This window comes from Ovis canadensis, chromosome 12 (assembly GCF_042477335.2).
Source record: "Ovis canadensis isolate MfBH-ARS-UI-01 breed Bighorn chromosome 12, ARS-UI_OviCan_v2, whole genome shotgun sequence".
NCBI classification, from domain to species: domain Eukaryota; kingdom Metazoa; phylum Chordata; class Mammalia; order Artiodactyla; family Bovidae; genus Ovis; species Ovis canadensis.
This window is the reverse complement of record NC_091256.1, coordinates 77,131,793-77,155,201: the sequence shown is the minus strand read 5'-3', so window position 1 is coordinate 77,155,201 and position 23,409 is coordinate 77,131,793. Positions and strand designations below refer to the sequence as shown.

Below are 23,409 nucleotides of genomic sequence, written 5' to 3'. Positions count from 1 at the left end.
CTAACACATAAGGAACAAAACACAAGCGCAACATTTACAGCAGGATCAGAGAGGAGCAGAAAGATTGCAGGGAGCCACCAATTCCTAATTTATCGTTCTCAGTGCATGACATAAAATAGAAGTCAATAGTTTTCCTTTATATTAAACACTTAAAATATATCTTGTGTAATTAAAATATTGAGTGAAATCTTATAATTGGTTACTTTACCAGGCTGAAATTGCCCATGGTGTTCCACTGCTAAATTTTCATCTGGATTATACAGTAACTGGGTAGATAGGTTTAAACCTGGAGTTGCCTGGAGAACAAATGGAATGCATAAATTATGTTATTATTCATACAGAAGGTACTACACAAATGTGAAATTCCACATGAGGCAAAAACGCATTGATTGATCACACTGTAGCTTTAAGAAAGTGTTGGCTGTTTCAGGTCACAAAGGCACTATTTAGAGTACAGCGAGAGGGACCATGTGTACAGCAGGCCACAGAGTCATGTGCCTACCTGAAGAGGGCAGTTCATACTCTCTCTCTGGAAGGATGAAGTCTATGGTATTAAAAGAAGGTAAAAGTATGTACTCTGTTTCATTTGCAATAAAAGTGAACACTGCTGACAATTATCTGAAGACAAAAACAAGAGCCCAGTGGCAAATGTCAGTCTTTTTCTCCTCTAGAAACATAAGAACCATACTAATAGATACCTTAGGTCCTCGTTTCCACCCACAATTGAATTGGAAACAAAAGTCTCCTTGCTTCAATATTTTAGCAATAAAAGTTGTAAAGCTTCTATTGCAGATGAAGGGCCCCTATATTTTTCTGCTCCCATAAGCGTACATGAAATAGTTAATGATAACCAGTAGTAGGAAGTGATGATTGATGACGAAGAGCTCCTAGAAATATCCTCTAAGCTCAGGGATCAGATACAAACAAGGCTAGGCCTAGATGGCTTAAGTGCCCTCGCCAAATCAGGATAAGCTAACACATTAACCTGGAAGCCTTTGCCAAACTCTTATACAAGTTTACCTCACAAAATCCCCTCACCTTCAATCTAGGAAACTTTCCAGTGTGCCCTTCAGAGTCACATGAAGTTGCTGTCAAGCGTCTCCCTTCCCCTTAACAGGTTCGCCTCCTGGGGGCAAGATGGGGTGGTGGAAATAAGGCTGCTATCTGTTCTCAAGGTTACTCTCTTTCTCCAAGAGGGCAAGTCCAGCAAAGAACTGACTCAGTATCTGAGAGAAGAGCTGCACTCAGACAAAAAAAGATCTTAGGGACGAAAAGCAGATGTAAACAGATTTTCACAGCAACGCTGATACAATACTATGTCTTCTCTGACCTCTCCAATGGTTTTCTCAAAAGTGACTGAATCCTCTCGCCCCTCTTTGTCAGCGAGCTTCTGTTGTTCCTCACAATCACCACGTTCTCTCCCCGCACACCACCACCCACAAAGGTGACGCGGACTGGCTGCTACAGACTCTTAGGTCCACTGTGGCCAGCTCCGGTCTAGGGCGGTTGCCTATAAGGACATTTGACGCCGAAAAAACCTAATCTCCCACGTCTGATCTGTCAAGCTATTGTGCCTCCAGGGACTGCAGAACAGGTGAGGGCGCCTGGAGGGAACCAGTTCCCGAACTGTCTGAAGCGGCGAAGAGAGGGTGCGGGGCTGAGGGAAAGGAGGGCCGACGGCGCGATAAGGGAGGCGGCGCGGCCGTAGCGCCCCCCTTTCAGGGATCACCTTGCGCTGACCTAGTTGAGCTGCGCAGGACGGAACCGCATAGGGCCGGGGAGAAGGGCGGGGCGGCGGGGGCGGGGCCATAGGTGGGCGGGGCCTCGAGGGCGATATTGCTGCGCTCGCAGGTCATTTGCCGGCTCTCCAGCCGGAAGCGTCGGGGAGGCGTTGGCGGCTGTGAAGACCGCGGCGAAGGCGGTTCACGTGGTGACGTGCTAGGGGGGTGCGGCGCGCGCGGGCCGCCGCGGCGGCAGTGTCTCCGGGAAGCGCGTGGAGGTCGGTCGTTCGGGGCTGCTGTGCAGAGTTTCGCTGCCTTCGGTTCCAGCGCGGCTGTGCCAGCGAGCGAGCGAGCGAGCGAGCGAGCGGGTCTCGGCGAATTCCCGGTGCGCTCCCGGCCTCACATACTCCGCGGGGCTGTGCGCTCGTCCCCTCCTCGCTCGGTCGCTCCCTCCTTCGCGGCCTCGAGGCGCTTTCGGTTGGGCCGATTCCCGCCCGCTTCCTCCTGCTCCCTGTTGAAGATCCAGAGATGAGTTTTTTCATCTCTTCAGAGATGAACCAGGTAATCTGCGCTGATCCCACTGACGCGGCGGGGGAGGAAGGGCAGGGTGCAGCCAGACTCCGAGCTGACGGATGGAGCGGGCGGCTGGGGTTTTAGGGTGGGAAGCGCGGAGCGGTGCGGGGTCCCCGGGGTGCAAGTCCGCAAGTCGCCGCAGCCGCTGCTCTCTGTGGAAGAGGAGCCGGCGCCGCGCGGCGCTGCCCTGGTTGTCCGGTCGCGTCAGCGGCCAAAGGCGGGTGGCTGGCCGCCTCGGAGAGCGCTGCGGCCGAAGAAGCAGGGCGGGAGGGACGGGAAGTTTTGGGTTGAGAGGGTCCTCGGGGGGCCTGGGTCAAGACCTTCCGGAAGGAGGGCGCGGGAATCTCCGTTTCTGCTGTCAGGAACCCCGCCTAGTGTGTGTGGGGGGGGTGTCTGCCCGGGGTCTGGATTCTCTCCCGTGAGCCCTCGCAGGACCCGGCGACTGTGGGCGGGGAGCCGGCCCAGGGCCCAGTCGGTGCTCCCGGGTCTGGGGTAGGGTGGCACCGCGCTCCCGATCGCCGTGGGCCGCGGGGTCCTTTGTTCCCGCTCCACGTTGCCCGCTTTTCTTGCCAAGCGCGGGGAGAAGGGGGCGGGAGGAGGGAGGGAGCTGCTGCCCTGACGTGTCGGCGCTGAATGACTGCGGGCCGGGCCAATCCCGGGCGGGAGTGTGCAGACGCTGGGCGCCTTGCCTCCCGGCCTTCGGAGTGGTCTCCGGCCGGGCCGCGCGAGGATGAAGGCCTGGGACTGCAGGGCTCTCCAGACAGTCACTCTGGGGCCCTCGCCGCTTTGTTTCCCATCTCCGCCGCACCCCCGCAACCCCCGCCCCCTCGCCAAAAAAAATATCAGCAGAGAGGTTTGTTCTTTTTCCGTCGTTCTGCGCTTTTTGCGTAGCGACTGGTTGTAAGCTCATGATGATGGTAAGAAGGTATCAGGCAGTAGGATCAGATTGAGGGTTAGCCCTAGGGAAACTTGAACCACAGATACTTTAGAAATTTTACTTTTTCCCCAATACAAATTAGATCTATTGTTTGAGGCCGCTGCCGTTTCAAAAACTTTGAGGCCTATTAAAGGATTTATTTTGTTACCCAATATCTGTTGTCAGTGATGGAGGGCTGGAACACGCTGGCATCAAGCTGTTCTTTGAGGACTGTGTGTGTGGTGACCTTCTGTCCACTAGTAAATAACAACTCGGCAAGCGTAGTACTACTATAAACAGTTCAAGTGTAGCAGGGACTAGACTGAGACAATATTTTCTTCCAATTATTCTAGCACTGGTGGTTAAGGAAAAGAAAATATTGAATAGCTTTAGGCATAATCATGCTGAAACTTCTCCTGAAAGATGCTGAAGGAGCAGTCGTTATTTGTGTATCAGAAGGTGAGGCGTACACTATTTAGAATTGGGTTGAGAATACCATAATTTAATACCAGCTGGCAGGCTACTTGTCAAATGTCTGTAATTTGTAGTGAGAGAGAAAACTGAACTAGCATCACTGACCTAAAAGAGACCCAGAATAATTTTCCTCTGTGTTTTCCTAATATTTGAAATCTCTGTCATTAATACATATTAATTTCTTAATTTATCTTGTAGTTTTGTTTTTCCACCTCTTGCCCTCACAACAGCATTCCAGGTTTTGTTTTCAAATTAGTGTCTTTTTGCTACTTACTTTGGAGTGGGGTTTTGTGTTTTCTTGCTTGAAGAATGTTAGGTGGCAGTTGAATATGTTTTGCAAATAAGTGTTTTGGTTTTTTATTTTAAAATGTTTTTCTGTTGGGGAACTGTCTTAATCATTGATGTTAGACGAAGTACCCCTAAAAATCATTTCACTGACTTTTCAACGTTATGGTTGTATACTCAAATCTACAAGAAGATTGGGAATCTCCCTCTACCTTGTGCTTGGGAGTGTAAATGGAAGAATAAGAGAGTGATTTCTGTTTTCTGTCAGAACCACAGAAAATACATTCTTGTATTCACCGGTGAACTTTAATTTGTTGTTGCTCTTGAGTCGCCAAGTCTTGTCTGATTCTGCAACCCCATGGACTGCAGCATGCCAGGCTTCCCTGTCCTTCACTATCTCCTGGAGTTTGCTCAGACTCATGTCCATTGAGTCAGTGAGACTGTCTAACCATCTCATTCTCTGCCACCTTCAAGTAGAAATTTTAATTACCACCTTGTAAATGATTTCAAAACCTACACCTCACTATCCTTAACACTTTTGGCATCAACCTGGATGCCCAACAGGTACATCAGCCGTATAAATATCCCAAAGCAAATTCCTCTTTTCCTTCCCGACTTTAAGCATGCAGCAAACTAGAAATGTCTGTTATGCTTTTTGAGTTCTAAGTTTGATATTGAGTTTTATAATGATGCCAAATATCTTCTCTAAAATATCATTGTTGCCTTAGTTAGGATAAGCAAGGGTATAATAATTTCCCATGTTTTACCCATTCCTCCAGACCACCTCCACATTTCTGCTAGTGTCTCTTGCCTCTGCTAAAAATTCTGCTCTGTTTAAATCATCTTAATGTTGATCTCTTACTTCCTCTCCTACTATTGACCATATGCATCCTGCAAACCGCAGTCTGTTGAAACAGAAATTATTGCAGTTTCTGGAATATTTGTGCTTTTCCTATCTTTCCCCCCTTTTGTGTGAAGTGTTTTCACTGCTTGGCTTGTCTGTCTTTCTGATTGGTCCGTTGTGTCATGAGCATCACATTCCAAACTGTGTCTGCCATCTGTTTGGAGCCAAAAGTGTATGTGGGATGTAAGAACTACAGAACAACAGGGTTAATGGCATGGAGTGGGTGAGTGAGTTTGGTGAGTTTTGTTGTATATAGATGGATCATTTCAGATATTGGGACTCTATAACTTGTAGTTTTAAAAATATTTGTAGATTTTCTTTGTATTCAAAAGTCTGTTCTTTAAGTTGGCTACCCAAGTTAAAGAACAAGCTTGTAATTCTTAAATAAGCTTGTAATTTGCCTTGAGGTTTTTTTAGGATGCTTTAAAAGTTTGATGATAACATTTTATTTCACTCTTACTGAAAGCCCAAGAATGTTGAGGGAGATCTATGGCTTTTTTTTTTTTAACATCTCTTTGATAAGACTTACTGAATTGTATTTGGGTTAAGCTAATCATTGGGGAGCTTTGGTAACATGTGAACTCCTGGGTTTTACTAAAGTAGTTTAATTATTTATATATGAGTCGTCTGTCTCTCTTTCCTTGCACTGACCAAATTAAAAAAGTGAAGTGTATTTACCAGAATATATTGTACTTGACTTCAGTTTTCATTTTAAAAGTGGATTTGTCAAATGTATTTTTAAAATATCAAATAAAATTCTAACTTTTATACTTTTCTATAAGCCTGGGATGTTGGAGCTTTTGCCTTGGCTTTTCAAATGTTTAAAAAAAAAAAAAAATTCTCCCCACATATTTGTTCCATCGAGTTTCATAGACCAGATGAAGATCTATGAATTTTTGGAAAGGCTTAAAACTTAATTTGCCCTTGCTGACTTCAGTAAGAGTGAATGTGAACTTTGAAAGACATGGTTTTTTGTAGGCAGAAGTTGATATGACCTCCTCCAATTTGGAGGTGGGTGAAAGAAGGGGCACACAGTAAGTGAGGCCGCAGTAATTAAGTTTGTTGCATTAATTTAAATGTCAGGTGAACTTGAGTTAGCTTTTGAAATCAAGTAGGGTTGTACTAATCAGCAGACATCAAAGAGATGAGGTTCATATTGAGACCTTGCTTTACTAGAAAATCACCTAGTCCTACCCTGGTGGCTCGGATGGTAAAGAACCCACATGCAATGTGGGAGACCTGGGTTTGATCCCTGGGTTGGGAAGATCTCCTGGAGGAGGGAATAGCAACCTACTCCAGTATTCTTGCCTGGAGAACCCTCTGGACAGAAGAACTTGGCGGACTACAGTCCATCATGGGGTCACAAAGAGTCGGACACGACTGAACGACTAAACACACACTAATGTAGCAGCACTCTATTGCAAAACTAATAACGTTGTGCAAATGTGTATGGCAGGAGTTGCTCCAGATTTTCTCCAGTGAAGTGAACGTTGCTCAGCCACGCCTGACTGTTTGCGACCCTATAGACTTGGCCATGGAACTCTCTAGGCCAGAATACTGGAGTGGGTAGCCTATCTCTTCTCCAGTGGATCTTCCCAACCCAGGAATCAAACCGGGGTCTCCTGCATTGCTCGCGGATTCTTTACCAGCTCAGTCACAAGGGAAGCTCAAGAACACTGGAGTGGGTAGCCTTTCCTTTCTCCAGGGGATCTTCCCAACCCAGGAATTGAATCGGGGTCTCCCACATAGCAGGCTGATTCTTTACCAACTGAGCTATTTTCTCCCAAAGGACTAAAGTGATTTTTAACCATCTGGGTTTCTGTTTTTGTTTTCCAAGATAAATTTGAGGTAGAACTTTGACGTTATCAAATATACCCTCAGAGATCCTGTGAGTGTGATTCCACAGCACTGTGATAAAGCAGTCACATGAATTTTTTGGTTTCTCAGTGTATATAAAAGTTATATTTACACGATACTTGGGCCTGTTAAGTGTCCAAAGCATTGTCTTTAAAAACAACTTATATACCTTAATTTAAAAATACTTCACTGCTGAAAAATGCTGGCCATTATCTGACAATGCAGGATTGCCCCAAACCTTCAATTTGGAGGGGGGACGGGGAGCAGTGTTTGTCAAGTACAGTACTTTGGTGGTTTAGTCACTCAGTCGTGTCCGACTCTTTGCAACCCCATGCGCTGTAGCCCACCAGGCTTTTCTGTCCATGGGAGTCTCCAGGCAAGAATACTAAAGTGGGTTGCTATGCCCGCCTCCAGGAGATCTTCCTGACCCAGGAATCGAACCCCAGTCTCCTGCCTTATAGGCAGATTCTTTACCATCTGAGCTACAAGGGAAGCCCAAAATACAGTACAGTGAAGTGCAGCAAAGCAAGATGTTTGTGTGTAGATGCCATTTTTTTATTCTTGATTAAATCAAGGTTAGTTTACAAAGAAGTACTGAATAAAACTGGTCAAGGCTTAAAATACTTACAAATCTCCATTTGTGTTTTGTTTCTCAGAGGGCATACACTTAAATCATTTCTAACATAATTTGCATAGAATGGTTCCTCCCTTTCACCCTTGCATAGATTTTCCTAACTTGGGCTAGGTATTGGCTGGAAATGTTTAGGGTTTCTTTTAGATAGTGTGTTCTCTCTGTACATAGAATTAAGAAGAGCTGAATTAGCTAATCTAGATGCAAGTGAACAGCAGAGGAAGTCAGTATTACACGATGGTATGAAATAGTTTCATTGCAGGTATAAGCACTGACAACAGTCCCAACTGGAGTCCGAATACTCAGGTTTCTTTGAGATAAAATCTAAGCTATGGAGAAACCAGTGAAGGCATACAGGATTCAGGTTGTGCTACTGTTGAACTTAATACGGTAATTTGTTGAAATAGAATTGGATTAGCCTTTAAGTGGGTTCTGGGGTAAGAAACCATATTAACATAATTGTCAGGGTTGTGGGCTTGATTGATGTATAAGAATCCAGGTAATTTTAAGATTTCCATTTTTAAAAGTATGCACATCTTTCAAATAATTTCGTATTTAGTTCTGGTTTGCAGAATTAGACACTGGTATGATAGCAGTTCAGGTAATCAAAAAAAGAACCAGCTGACTTTGACACTTTAGTTAATGATGTGAAAATAAGGGGGAAAGACAAGGTAGGAGGATTGAGTGTGATTTCCTTGCAGATTTGATTTTGGTAGTTTATTACTGAATATGAGAAAAAATGATCACATAAAGCACAGACATTAATATTTTCCATTTTGTTTATTTAGTTTGTTTCAACAAATTACTTATCTTTATATTCAGGTTTCTAGGCTACTTGTTTGCGGGAGCGGGTGGGGTGGTAGTGGGAAGGATACAAAGATAAACAAGACAGAGGCTCTGCTTTCAAGGGACCTTGAATCATGGAAGATAAGCAGGTACACAGCCCAGAATAGACCAGCTGGAAGATCACACAAACACACTTTCAGAGAGGGTACAGTATGTGAAGGATGGAGAGAAACTGTTCTCAGCTGGGGGGATTTGGTGGGGGCTCTATGAAGGTAAAATGTCATCTGCAGAGGCTGTGGTAAGGGTATTCCAAGAAAACAAAACTTGAACAAAGGTACAGAGATGAGGAAGTATGCAGAGCATGTTTGGGAAACAGTGTATCTGGTTTGACTGTAACATTGTATACACGTCTGGAAATAATGAAGGTTGCTGCTGGCTGGTGAAAGCCGACAGACCACGTTTGTGTATTAATTACAATCTCACAGTAACAAATATTAGAATTAACCAATATTGGCTCAGAGGTTAAAGTGTCTGCCTGCATTGAGGGAGACCTGGGTTCGATCCCTGGGTTGGGAAGATCCCCACTCCAGTATTCTTGCCTGGAGAATCCCATGGACGGAGGAGCCTGGTGGGCTACAGTCCACGGGGTCACAAAGAGTCGGACACAACTGAGCGGCTTCGCTCACTCACTCACTCACTCACATTTGTTCTTATATATCTCACTTAAATGATAAGTTACTAGCTCCTGCTCTCTGGGGAGAGTTTTTTTTTTTTTTTTTTTAAATCACCTGAGTGGTTGCAAGTTAAATGAAAATATTTAGGTATAGTTACATTTGTATTATTTTCTGTATTGTGCCATTTATCTTGAAATGTCTTTAAGATCAGCATGATCTACCTAGATCAATTACATTCTTTGATCATTCTGAATATCCAAAAATTTTCATTATTACAGATTATGATGCATGATTATCACAGAAGAAATTCGTGTCTATAGCTTTAAAGGACTTGATTACATCATTTTCAAGCCTGATAGTTTTGGCATCACCATTAGAGGTTAAGATTCCTCTGCCTTCACTTCAACCACCTGTCTTCATACCTCGCCGAAGTGCTGAGTTTCCTTTGTTCTTGGATTATTTAAAGCATCCCAGAAATACTGTTCTCACCAGTATAGCAGGTAAGTGAGTATTCAGTGATCAGTGCACACTTTTTTTCCCTAAAGACTGTGCCAAGTACACCAGCATCCTTTCATAATTTTTTTAAAAGGCGGAGAAGTCAATAGTATTCGTAGAAAAAAAAAAAACAAAACTTTTTTCCTGTTTTCGTTTTTGTAAACTGTTTTGAATTTAAATAAATCACTCACTTCAACCTGAAACCTTCTTTTACCACTTTTCGTACCATTTTGTGTAGCAGTAGTCCATTTGTTCACAGGAAAAAGTGAAATGAAAAATTTTTTAAAGAACATACATTTCTAACATGTATTGTTATGAGACAAGTAGTTTAGAATAAATGAAACTTGGAAAGGGAAGAGAATTTTTTAAACTATTTTAATTTTATTGCCATATAGTCAATTTACAATGTTGTGTTAGTTTCAGGTGTACAGCAAAGTGATTCAGTTACACATATAGGTGTAATTCTTTTCTCCTATGGGTTATCCTAGGATATTGAGTAGAGCAAAGGGAACAGAATTTAAGCGAGTCTTTTATCAGTTTTTCTCATTTGTGAGTAAAGGAGTGACTGTAGCCCCAATCCAAGGAATCTGTATGTAATGACCACTTCACATCCTTCTAGACTTTTCAGTTCCTTGTTGTATGGATTTGGGGAGGGCTGGGTTTCCATTTTCTTCCCCTTCACAGTGTGTGTACTAATAGAAACCTGGCCAAAACTGCTAGGATATCATACCACTACTGTACAAATTCCTAAAAAGACTTAGGACCAAAGTATAGGGGTGCAAAGGCTTGGACATTCAGTGCCAGTGTTGTTTTAGCAATGTTCTTTGTGTGATAAAATTTTTCTGTATTGTTGATAGGATGGAATTTGAAAATTAAAGATACTGTATTACTTTTCAAAATGTTATAAAAATCACCATTTATAAGTAAAAATAACTTGGCTTTATTTCTGCCCTTTAGCTAAATTTAAAAGGAAAAATGATTCCCAATGGATATTTAATGTTTGAAGATGAAAATTTCATTGAATCTTCTGTTGCCAAATTGAATGCCCTGAGGAAAAGTGGGCAGTTCTGTGATGTTCGACTTCAGGTATTTAAAACTTAATTGGAAACTTACAAAACTGATCTTTCATTACTGAAAACCGTATGTTCCTGGATTGGCTTATTTTCTCTCTCATGAGAGGCATTTAATGAAATAAATTTAAAAGACGGTGATTTACCTAGAAATGTAAGAGGAAGGGTACGATGTAGTAATTAGCTAGAGAAATACATAGTCCACAGTGCTTCTAATTTTAATGCCTGATGTTGCAGGTCTGTGGCCATGAGATGTTAGCACACAGAGCAGTCCTGGCCTGCTGCAGTCCCTATTTATTTGAAATCTTTAATAGTGACAGTGATCCTCACCGAGTTTCTCATGTTAAGTTTGATGATCTCAATCCGGAAGCTGTTGAAGTCTTGTTGAATTATGCCTACACTGCTCAGTAAGTTCTCTGAAGTACATCATATAACTAGGAAATGAAATTCCAAGTCCCTCTAAATTTACTTAAGAATCTGTGTTTTAAGGCCATAGTATGATAAATGATGTAGAACCTTTTTTTTCCAATAGGTTGAAAGCTGATAAGGAATTAGTCAAAGATGTTTATTCTGCAGCAAAAAAGCTGAAGATGGACCGTGTAAAGCAGGTAGAGTAACAGAAGTAATATACAAGGAGTAATGTTATTGGGGGTCTTACTTTATAGAATTAGTTTGTATAATTTGTCATAAGACATCTGTTGGTCTCAAGAACTTGAAAATGTCCCCTTTTCCTCCCTAGAGATGTGAGTATGTATATAATTTTAACTGTTTAGCTATAGTAACGGTCACACTTCGTCTTAGATAATTAGTCTTGATTGTTCTTAGTTAATCCTATAACTCATACCCTTAATTCTTGATTCTTCTACATTTCTCAGTTCTTCTTTCTTTCTAGAATTTAATGCCACTGAGAAGTGGCATTAATAATTTATAGAAGAAAAAAAGGTTTTAATCCTGTAATGTAGGGGTCAGTAAACCAAGCTTTAGGCCAGCTGCCTGGTTTTATCAAGTCTTGTTGGAACGTGGCTCTCAAGCACAGGTGGTCTACGGCTGCTTTCTACCTGCAGTGACAGAGTTGAAGAGTTGTGAGAAAGTATGGCCCACAAGCCTAAGCTGCTTACCATCTGGTCCCTTAGGAAGAAGTTTTCCTGTTCCCCTCCTCTCATGTCACTCTGCTTAAAAACCCTTCTGTGCTTATAGCACATGTCCTTCAGGTTAGCATTCCAGGCTCTCCCTAATTTAATTGCTATTCCTCCAAAATATTTCCTGATTTTCTTACCTTTTGTTCTGCTGCTGCTATTGCTAAGTCGCTTCAGTCGTGTCTGACTCTGTGCAACCCCAGAGATGGCAGCCCACCAGGCTCCCCCATCCCCAGGATTCTCCAGGCAAGAGTACTGGAGTGGGGTGCCATTGCCTTCTAGCCAAACTAAATTGCTGGAGCATCTTGCCTAGTACCTATCTGCATTCAACATCATTTCCCCTCTAGAGGCCAGTTCAGATAATTGCCTTTATGAAGCCTTGTCTGTCATTCTAGTGGGAGATACTTGTCTGAACATTTCATGTACATTTTCATAGCATTTCAATTTGTTGCATTTTAAATGGCTTATTTGTATGCTTATTTGTATTTGTATGTTCTTCTTTGCTGGTATTGTCTGTATACATGTATCCCTGGTAGCTCAGACAGTAAAAAATAACACCTGCAATGTGGGAGACCTGGGTTCGATCCCTGGGTTGGGAAGATCCCCTGGAGAAGGGAACGGCTACCCACTCCAGTTTTCTGGTTTGAAGAATTCCATGGACAGAGGATCTTGGCAGGCTACAGTCCATGGGGTCACTAAGAGTCAGACATGACTGATTGACTTTCACTTCACTTCATTCTTCCTGCAGTTTAACTTGTTCTATTAAGGCAGTGAATTTTTTTGATTAATTTTTATATTGTCGCATAGTACTTACAAGGAATATTAAATATTTGTTAAATAAAGTGTGTGTAAATGTTGACCCTTGTATATTTTTTTCCCCAAGGTTTGTGGTGATTATTTACTATCTAGAATGGATGTTACCAGCTGCATCTCTTACCGAAATTTTGCGAGTTGTATGGGAGACTCACGTTTGTTGAATAAGGTTGACGCTTACATTCAGGAACATTTGTTACAAATTTCAGAAGAGGAAGAGTTTCTTAAACTTCCACGGCTAAAGGTAAAATCTATAAAGAATAAAGATGTGAAGGTAAATCTATACAGAGATATATACTATTTAGTTCCAAGAATGTAGTCTTTGTTCCTGTTTCAAGCAAGTGAGTAATGACCAAGAAAATGACAGTTCATTGAAGTGATGTTATGTTTAGCAGTGTAATGGTTTCCTGCCTAGCAGCTTGTTTACTTTTCTTTTTTTGGCTACTGGTTTATAATTCTTATAAATTAGAATAAATGTGTGGAGTGTAATTGGGCATCTGTGACAGCTTTGTTATGAAATAGAGAATTAAGGGGCTCAACACTGATCCATGTGTCTTTGTTTTTTCCCCACTCTAGCTGGAGGTAATGCTTGAAGATAATGTTTGCTTGCCCAGTAATGGCAAACTGTATACAAAGGTAATCAACTGGGTGCAGCGTAGCATCTGGGAGAATGGAGACAGTCTGGAAGAGCTGATGGAAGAGGTTAGTTTTAAAGTAAATGGGACTCAACAGTTATTAAAAATGATTTTGCTGTAACATGAAGGATTCCCTTTCACTTTTATTTTATAACAATGACCCTAAAGAATTTAAATTTTGCTATAGGTACCCCTAAGCTGAGAAACAGGGGGGGTGTCCAGGTGAGCTGAATGAACTGTTCAGTTTGGTCTTCTGCTTTTCTTTTTTTTTTATTTCTTTGCTTATTATGTGCTGTTAACTTTCTTTAAAGTAGCATGTAATTTGCTTTAGACATGGGAGGTGGTACTGAAATTTTCTGTAGATTCTTAATTTTTCTTCACAGGTTTTTGCTTTAAATTTGACAAGTAGGTAAAAGCTTCTAATGGTTGTTCCTCCCCATTGATTTATCTCCCCATAGGTTTATTAACAAAACTAGGATACCCAAGACTGAAGAAACAAGAAGAATCCTCAAGTGTATTGACACGTAAAGAAGCAGCAGTCCTGCCCCAGTTCTCCTAAGAAAAATCCGCTGTGGGCAGAGAACGATGATGATTTAATGGTGTTTACTCCTTTACAGGATTCTTATCTTTAAAGCTTTGTGTCTTGCAATGGTGTTGTTCATACATAGAGTCACTCACTTAACTTGGGCTACTTTTTAAAAAATACACAAGGAAAAATCGACGGAGAAATGATGGGAGTTAAACATGCAGGTGAAACAGTGGAATTGACCTTGAGTTTATCCCTCCACTTAAGCCTTTCAGATATACGAAAGGCTTATTACCAAATCGGTTAGGCCTTTAGAAACCCAGTTATCATTATACTCTAAAAAGGCGAAGAGGTGATCTTTAAATTCTGTCCGGTTTCCCACTTGAAAATCAGATGCATTAGTCATGTGTTTGCATCTGTTAAGGGAAGTAGCTGTGCAGGTTGTTTGAACTCTTGCATTTGTGTTTTTTTATCTCTTTTTTTGACATTGCCTGCAGGACAGAAATATGTTTATACATATTAAACCACTTATCTTCGAAGGTGTAAACCATACTCAGTATTTTACTGTAAATATGTACATTCTTTGAGAGTATATATATTGTACTGGTCCCTTGTTTTTTCTTAATGCCGTATCATGGAAGCTATAAAAAAAATGAAGATTTCTTTCAAGCCAACCAAGCCAAGGACTCTTCAGCCAGTATTAGAAGATTCTGTATCGTATTTTTTATTTTTATTTTTTAAATTTTTACCACCATGACATGTTTTCTTTACTTTGGGGATCCTGCCAGAGTAAGATGTCAAGAATTCAAGAAGCACACTGGAGGTTACCGTGAGGCGTGGTGTGATCTGCATAGTAGTGGAGTAGCCATGGAGACAGTAGCCACATGGGTGTTCTGTTGCTGTTTTGCAGGTTCAAACCTTGTACTACTCAGCTGATCACAAGCTGCTTGATGGGAACCTACTAGATGGACAGGCTGAGGTGTTTGGCAGTGATGATGACCACATTCAGTTTGTGCAGGTACACAGTGCACATCTGAGGTAACCTCAGGGTAAAGTTCAATTAGCGCATTTTACAGTGTACGGAAATTTTCCTTTAATGAAGGAAAGTGAAAGAACCTCATTGGTATAACTGGACAGAAACATTTGCGGGAGAAAAACCAGCCTATCTTTCTTAGCATTACTACCAGTTTTGCCACATAAAAAGAAATTAACACAGCAAACTAGGAAACCCCAGTTAAATTTTTTTTTTTTTTTGTCTCGATCAAATAGGATTTGCAAATAGTAAGAAAAAGGGCCAATAAGATGAAGCAACATAGAAATTCTTTGGTTTTTTGGTTGGACTATAAAAAATAGTTGTCAGAGGAATGACTGTTAAACCTAAGTTTTATAAATCCAGGTATAAACTTTTTTCGTTTATGGGTAAATAACATAGAGAAAGAGTACAGATCATAAGTGTCAAGTGGTAAAACCCTTGGTTTAGAAACTTCTTGGATGAAGAAGAGAAGATTTCAAGCATTCTGTAAGCCTTCTTCTTGCCCCCTTCCCAGTCATTTGCCCTACACTACCCCAAGGGGAGCCATTATCTGAACTTCTGAAATATTACCTTAGTTTGCCCATGTTTGAAATTTATGTAAATGGTTATACAGTATGTATTGGTTTTGTTTGGCCTTCAGCTCAGCATTGTATTTGTGAGGGATGAGCTATAAAGTAGGCTGAGTTGACCCAAATTAATGGATGTTTCCCTTTAGTAATTAAAAGGTAAATGGTAGACTCAAAAAACAACCTATATGGTGATATTATTAGGTGTTCTGTGTCAGTCAGTAGTGGCTGAATATTTTTATTTTCACAGAAGTTTTTGGGTGTAAATTTGTGCATTCTGAACGTTGAGGCTATCTTTCCCCTTGTCTCCAAACATCATAGGTTGACTTTTTTTTTTAAGTACTCTTTGATCAGGCAGTAGTTGAGTGCCTACTAAGTAGAAGGCCATGATGTTACCTAAGAGGGCCCCCAAATGTGTAAGAGACAGTTTCTGCTTCTAGGACCTTACAGGAGGAGGTAAATCAGAACAGACTAATAAGCATTACCTACAAAAGACATTCAGGGAGGGTAGAACAAGAGAGGAAAAACCAGGGAAATTTCACACTGAAGGCAACATTTGAGCAGTCTAAGGACATAGAAGAGTTTGCATGGCAGATAGAGGTGTGTCAGGCAGCAAAGGATAGCTGGACAAGGAGATTCTCTTGGAGTTGCAGGTCTCACAACTGGAAAAAGTCAGTAAATATAGTCTGATTGGGGCTTCGTACTTTATTCTACAAGTAGTGGGGGGCTTTCAAAGAATTTTAGACAAGGGAGTAGAGTGATCTGAACAAACACATTTCACAACTTTAATAATAGTGAAAAACTGGGCAACAGTCCAGCAGCAGGGGGACTGGTCAAATTATGGTTGTTTCCATACTGCCAAGATCTAGAAGCTCATTAGTCGTATTTTAGACAGTGAACTGTTAGGTGGCATTCTCTGGATTGTGGAATTCCAGCTGATTTGGGGGAGGGGGTGGTGGTTTGTTTTTTACTTACTAAAAGCATCAAATCCTATTTTTATGACCAGGTACAGAGGATAGAGGAAAGCTTGTGAGACTACTCTGTAGACTATTACAAGCAGTAGTAGTAGTTCAGGTTAAAAAAAAAAAAAGATGATGAGCCTTGATTTGAGAAGGGAAAAGGGTAGATTAGATGTTTCTAGTTGCAAAGGTCCTTAGTGACTGTTTGGGAAAATCAAGGAAAAGGAAGAATTTGAGGGTGAGCAAGATCCTGACAAGTGTGACTCATTCAAAGGACGTGCCATGAATAGAGGAAATGAAGAAAGAAGGAAGAGGAGACACTAGGCTTCAGAAATAGGAAGTGAGGTTGAGAAGTAGCCAGTAGCCTCAGAGTGGTGGTCAAGCTAGCTAACATAGGAGAAAAAAAGTCTGAAAGACTGAATTGTTGACTATGTTAAATCATACTTAGAGGGGATGTGTAAAGGTCAGGGGTTTCTCATCTATACTGGTTTTAAGGAAGCCACTCTGTAACCTTTAATGGTTGTAATTTCCCAAAAGTTACTAAGGTTAAGAAACCCATAGCTTGAGAAGTGCTGGTGGCTGAAAGAGCCAGCAGGGACCACCCCCTGGGGAGGGGAGTTCAGAAGCAAAGTGTAGGCCAGTGGGTGTGCTGATGGGAAGAGTTGATATGGGAAAGTTTGAAGATAAAGGAAAGAATTCGGTTTGAAAATGTTCTGGAAGAAATATAAAAGAGTTGACCAGCATTTCTGTATAAGGCTTGTAGTTAATAACACTAAGTAGTCATCCTTGTTACCATGCTTTTTTCTTTCACATTGATTTTTCTCTCAAAGCCGTACATTAGAACAGTTTTCTTAACTGCAGTAAAAGCCATCATCATCTTGTGTTACTTTGGCTTCCTTTTTCCCACAGATTGGGATAGGGTTTTATGTACCTTGTAATTGCTATTAGCAGAGGATACAAACAAGACTATCATAGTATAAAAGAGTGGCTTTATACTCAGAATTCCTAATTTTTATTGTTTTATTGCCTTACACATTGTATATCTTCTGATTTTCAGTATTTTTGTCTCTCAGATGGATAAGTGTATTGCCCTTCCTGAATTAAAAGAGATGATGTGAATAAAGTACCCAATAATACCTAGGTATATAATGTGTAAATGGAATTTGATAAAAACCATTACCATGATACATTCTGTCTTCTCTCAAAATAGCCTCTTATACTGCAACCACATTTGCTGAATTGCCCACACCAACCTTGGTAGTTTTTTCCCAGCTTCAAGTAGCTACCAGAATCTTTTTCTCTATTGTCACATGTCCTCCTTCTTCCACTCTAAAGAGAAATTTCCTTTAGAGATCCTACCTACCCATGTGGCTCTGGCCCGGGGGAGCAAGATAGACGAGCAAACTTGGCCAGGTACTGAAGATGGTGGTTGTTCATTCAGCAGGCACTTCCTGCCAGGGTAGTCTTGATTCTTCTGATGCCTTGTGATCATATTCCTTAGAAGTATTTAGGGCTCAAGGAATTGGAAGAAAACCATCAAAGGAAACTAGTACACGAGGGCACAGTGTAATCACAGTCATTTGGAAATTTGCAGCTTTGCTTGTTTCTCCCTCTTTTATGTTCCTGTGTATTCTTTTATGAATGTTTGATTCTGTTAGTGTTACTGCTTTATTAATTTCTGAGTACCATTTTTCACTTTTGTGTTTTTATGTAGTTTTACTTATCTGGGCTTCCCTGGTAGCTCAGATGGTAAAGAATCTGCCTGTAATGTGGGAGACCTGGGTTCAAACCCTGGGTTGGAAGATCCCCTGGAGAAGGGAATGGCAACCCACTCCAGTATTCTTGCTGGAAAATTCCATGGACAGAGGAGCCTGATGGGCTACAGTCCATGGGGTCACAAAGAGTTGGACACAACTGAACGACTCACACTTTTACTTGTCTGAAAAACCACTCTATAATACCTTTAGGGCAATCCTAAAGAAATATAGTTGTAAATGTTTCTTGTAGTTGCCACTTTTTTCCCTATAAAATAACTTTCAGAGATTGGATGGATATGTCTGCTCACTTTTTTGCTAACATTGTATGAAGGATGACACCAGTACATATGATTTAGTTAAGTTTAGCAGTTTCATGGAGATAGTGAGTTAAATGTATTCTCTCAGTTAATTGTTGCTATTTTAGATTTATAACATATTTTGGGAGATTCTATACTTAATATAGACTGTGAGCTTATGTGGATTATGAGGGAGGAGGTTCCTTTTGTTCTTCCCTTGAGTATTTTGCTACTTGATCTGCAGTGTTTTCTTAATTGTTGAACTTGAGCTTTTTCTTGACCAGGGTAGGTACAGTTGTTTCCTTACTAAGTGGAGGTGGAAGAATGCCAGTGGTGCATGTCAGTCAGGAAGTGCTGGTTTGTGTTCAGTCTAGGTGTGCAGTGAACGTCATGCGTGAGTGGAGGGCACTGAGTATCCAGTGCTGTGGACTAGCTCAGGAGCACAGGTGCACCAGGCATGGTCTTTGGCTAGGTTTCTGTAGCTGCCTTTTGATTTTGCAGAAAAAGCCACCACGTGAGAATGGCCATAAGCAGATAAGTAGCAGTTCCATTGGATGTCTGTCTTCTCCAAATGCTACAATACAAAGCCCTAAGCATGAGTGGAAAATCGTTGCTTCGGAGAAGACTTCAAGTAAGTGTATTACACTTGTCAGATTGCCTTTGGTTTATTTCTTTTTAAGAAGGAGTTTTAAGTTAGAACCATATCAAGTTGATTGAGGAAAAAACTCAGAAACAACTAAATTTGGAAAAGAGTAACAGGTCATCCCTGTCTGGAGTCTGGAGTCCAATGCAGGATCACCACAGCAACCAAAAGTAATAAAAATTGCATCTTTAAAAACACAGAACTCTTGTGCTTACAGATAACACTTACTTGTGCCTGGCTGTACTGGACGGTATTTTCTGTGTCATTTTCCTTCATGGGCGAAACAGCCCACAGAGCTCACCAACAAGTACTCCAAAACTTATTAAAAGTTTAAGTTTTGAGATGCACCCAGATGAGCTCATAGAGAAGCCCATGTCTCCTATGCAGTATGCACGATCTGGTCTGGGGACAGCAGAGATGAATGGCAAACTCATAGCTGCAGGTAAGAACAGAAGAATGAGTGACTTAGCCAAAAGCTTTAACTGGCTAAGTCTTTTAAGCAAATGTTTACCCTTGCTTATGACGTGCAAATTTCGGAAGACAGGGTTTAATATGCCTTCTTCTCTAGCATTCCACTTTATCACATTCTAAGATGACAGAGAGTCAGTACTGTTGTAGCGCCTTGTCTTCAAGTTAATGTCTGTCTCTAATTCCTTAAAAACTATAAAGTAAGTGTCTCCTAATTTTCAAGCCAAGACAAAGCAGTTTACTTACACTGATAATTTTGTCATTCAGCAATAACAGGCACTTAGTTAAAATGGGGCCTTACTAAGTTTGTGGATGAAAATTCTTTTTCTGATTTTGTACAGATTACTTGAAACATTCTAGACCAGAAACCCTGGGCCAGTTTAATATTTTAAACATAACTGTTTGTGGTTCTTATACCAGGTGGCTATAACCGAGAGGAATGTCTTCGAACAGTTGAATGCTATGATCCACACACAGATCACTGGTCCTTTCTTGCTCCCATGAGGACACCAAGAGCACGATTTCAAATGGCCGTACTCATGGTAAGTATATTATTTTGTAGGAAGAAGCAGCCCACATTTAGCGCTTTCTGCTAACTTCACAATGGCAGAAATGCTAATTTCTTGCTTTTGGCTTAGGGCCAACTCTATGTGGTAGGTGGATCAAATGGTCACTCAGATGACCTGAGTTGTGGAGAGATGTATGATCCAAACATAGATGATTGGACTCCTGTTCCAGAATTGAGAACTAACCGTTGTAATGCAGGTAATACTTTTCTGCTGAGATAATCAAATACTTAAACCATACTTAAGTATGATGATTAAGTTATCAATTTTTAACCTTACTTTATAATCACGTAGGAGTGTGTGCTCTGAATGGGAAATTATACATCGTTGGTGGATCAGATCCATATGGTCAAAAAGGACTGAAAAATTGTGATGTATTTGATCCTATAACAAAGTCCTGGACGAGCTGTGCACCTCTTAACATTCGTAAGTTGATTTTAAGTATTTTTTTTAAGACCTCTGAGTCAGCGGTATGTGCAGTGCACACTCATAGTTTTGGGAGATACAGTAATAATTTTGGTTTGACTTGATCTTATAGGTAGACACCAGTCTGCAGTCTGTGAGCTTGGTGGTTATTTGTACATAATTGGAGGCGCAGAGTCTTGGAATTGTCTGAACACAGTAGAGCGTTACAACCCTGAAAACAACACCTGGACTTTAATTGCATCCATGAACGTGGCTAGGCGAGGAGCTGGAGTGGCTGTTCTTGACGGTGAGTGTTGGGATTTGGAGAGTTGAGGAATGGGTAGTGGCAAGAGTTTGTTCTAAAATTCCAAGAGAATGTCAGTAATATGCACTGTTGTAACGAAGAGTTCAGAAGCAGCCATCGTTTCTGACGCAGTGAGGGTTGGTGGTTTGTCTTTTAGAAGTTTCTAATAATCAGAGATTTGGTACTGGGTATAGAGCATAAATATATTCACCTTCTTCCATAAATCACACTCCTGATGCCTCATCTTGGAGTTTGAGTTTGTTTCTTTAGAGCAAGAATTTGTAAAACAAAGGAAATACAAATCATCTAGTTTACTCCATGCCTAATTGAAAGCAAAACAAGTCTTTCCAAATCATTTTATATAGATAGCTTTCTTTTCACATCCATTTTATTGATTTACATATTTATTTTGGAACAAAGCTTGTGGCTCTACTGGTAAGAGCCTAAGTGTGTAGGCACACCAGTAAGTAGCCCACTGGCCTGCAGCCTTGGGCCTAGGGAGCCTTGTCAGTTCTTTCATAAGTACATGGACACAGATAGGCTAAGTGACAATCAGATAAGAAAATAAGGATTTTGAGAATCCCTAATAAAGTTTTTTCCCTAAGCTACAGAGAATATTTAATGCTAACATTTTATTTGAAAGTAATTTAACAATTAACTGCCTATGTATATTTGAAAATAGTTCATTTCATTGCCTGTTTCCAAGAAGAAATTTCTTGAGCAAAACCATTTTATATCATTGGAAAGGTCTAGAAAATGTTCAGTTATTTAAGCCTTCTTTCCTGTAATCTTCATTCTTGTGCACTGGACTAATAGGAAACTTCCAGTGCACTCTAGGCAAGTTGTCTAACTTCTTGGTTCTTCATTTCTTCATCTGTGAAATGACAGTAATAGAAACAACCTCATAGAACTGTTGTGAGAATTATACTTCCTTTAAATTGCCTGACTTACATGTGCAAATGGGTTTTTATCAATTTTACTCTGTTGTATTCCCAGCTTCTAGGGAATGCTTGCCACATTTAGTTAGGATGAATGGGCTTTTCTACTGAGAACCACTGATTTTAGCAAAAGACAGATTTAAGGGTTTCTTCCTTAGCCTCTCCAGATTAACCTTGTCTCTCTCTCTCTTAGGAAAACTGTTTGTAGGTGGTGGCTTTGATGGTTCTCATGCCATCAGTTGTGTGGAGATGTATGATCCAGCTAGAAATGAATGGAAGATGATGGGAAACATGACTTCACCACGGAGCAATGCTGGGATTACAACTGTAGGGAACACAATTTATGCAGTGGGAGGATTTGATGGCAATGAATTTCTGAATACGGTGGAAGTCTATAACCTTGAGTCAAATGAGTGGAGCCCCTATACCAAGATTTTCCAGTTTTAACAAATTGAAGACCCTTTCAAACTAACAGGCTTAGTGATGTAATTGTGTTTAGTAGAGGTACACTTTGTGAATAAGGAGGGTGGGTGGGTATAGATGTTGCTAACAGCAACACAAAGCTTTTGCATATTGCATATTATTAAACATGCTGTACATACTTTTTGTGTTTATTGGGAAAGGAATGCAAAGATGAAGGTCTGTTTTGTGTATTTTTAGGACTACTTTGGTTACTTTTTGGAAGTTGATATTGTAAAAGAATAAACCAAGAATTGATTGGGCACGTTCATTTCAAGAAGTCCCCTCTCCTCCACATTTGTTTTGCCAGTTTGCACATTAAATGACTCTTTCTCCTCAAATGTGTATTATGGGGCAAGAGGGGTAGGGTAAGATATAGGCAGTTTTTAAAAGGCCCTTTTTCAGTAACTGGAACACTCTACAACAAAGAGACTTATTTAACTAGATGACAGTGACTATTTTTGTTTTTATTAAAAGGAAGCTTACATGCCTACCAAGGTTTAATCTTTTATGATTGCCTTTTTATAACTTTTTGTATTCTTAGCAGAGTACTTTCTTTACCTGTTGAAGTTAACATGTCACAGGTTCAAATTACTGAAGCAGAGTGGCAGTCTTAAAAGTATGCAGTGAAGTGTTTTATACTCCCAGAATACAAACTTCAGAACTTTTGCCTTAGCTACAGGTGTTTTTTTGTTTTTTTTTTTTTTCCCGAGAATGCAATACCAATGTTTATTTGAATGGGGTTGCTGAACAGTAACATGGCTGTGATTTTTATTTGATACACTGTTTTTAAATACTTTGACTTCTTTGGGGGTATATTTTATATAGCAAAACACTCAATATTATATATAACAGTAAAGAACAGTGAAGTATTTTATCTTCTAAATAATTCCTATTTTTTATCATTAACAAAACAATCCTAAAATAGCAGTCCTTGATTGTGGGAAAAAAATTAACCTTAAACTGTATTGGGTTTATGAATGCAGCCTTATCAGAACTATGTTTTTGTTCAGTTTTTCTATTCATATGGATAAATACTGGTTGGAGTGGTGACTTGGTATTATGTAATGCTACACATATAACTTATGGTGCCAAAATTAGAACATCCTAATGCTTGCTGTTGATGCAAACATATTAAAGGTACTTTGCAGGAAATCCTTGCACCATGGGATTACTATCCAAAAGTTGTTTGTGTTCTTTTTCATTACTAAAAGTTTTGGGGGGAGATTTTAAAGAAATTTTTCCCAGTAACAATGAGCTTAAGGTATTTGTGGGAAAATACTTACCTGGTTTCTTACATCTGAAATAAGGACTGTTGTTTGGGGTTTTTGTTTGTTTGTTTTTTGCTTCTCTCTGAGAAGGCAAAGAGGCACATGGGACAATTGGGACAATATGACTATCCAGTGTCTAAGTTGGGTTAAGAAGAAAATTAGGTTTTTTCCCCAAGTGTTCCGCTGGTGCTTTGACACCTTGTTTCACTCTTTTCCATGAAGAACCACCAAGAAAGGAAATGAGTTTG

The 23,409-nt window shown here is 40.5% G+C and overlaps 1 protein-coding gene across 1 annotated transcript; it reads left to right on the top strand.

Annotated features, from left to right (window-relative positions):
• Window positions 1-1,625: 1,625 nt before the first annotated feature.
• On the top strand, window positions 1,626-23,074 carry IVNS1ABP (influenza virus NS1A binding protein). Its single transcript, XM_069546292.1, has 15 exons — window positions 1,626-2,282; window positions 9,100-9,321; window positions 10,274-10,402; window positions 10,624-10,793; window positions 10,919-10,994; window positions 12,406-12,579; window positions 12,912-13,037; window positions 14,407-14,514; window positions 18,609-18,738; window positions 18,968-19,192; window positions 19,639-19,760; window positions 19,857-19,983; window positions 20,079-20,210; window positions 20,323-20,496; window positions 21,625-23,074. The coding sequence occupies exons 3-15, from the start codon at window positions 10,292-10,294 to the stop codon at window positions 21,876-21,878; spliced, it is 1,929 nt and encodes a 642-aa protein (XP_069402393.1). The 5' UTR covers window positions 1,626-2,282; window positions 9,100-9,321; window positions 10,274-10,291; the 3' UTR covers window positions 21,879-23,074.
• Window positions 23,075-23,409: the final 335 nt, after the last annotated feature.

What these genes read in the sequence shown, in the direction of transcription:
- IVNS1ABP (XM_069546292.1), top strand. Translation starts at nt 10,292, where the DNA reads ATGATTCCCAATGGATATTTAATGTTTGAAGATGAAAATTTCATTGAA. An exon ending in TGGCAAACTCATAGCTGCAG is followed by an intron (nt 19,193 to 19,638) that starts GTAAGAACAGAA and finishes TTCTTATACCAG; the next exon opens with GTGGCTATAACCGAGAGGAA. An exon ending in AACTAACCGTTGTAATGCAG is followed by an intron (nt 19,984 to 20,078) that starts GTAATACTTTTC and finishes ATAATCACGTAG; the next exon opens with GAGTGTGTGCTCTGAATGGG.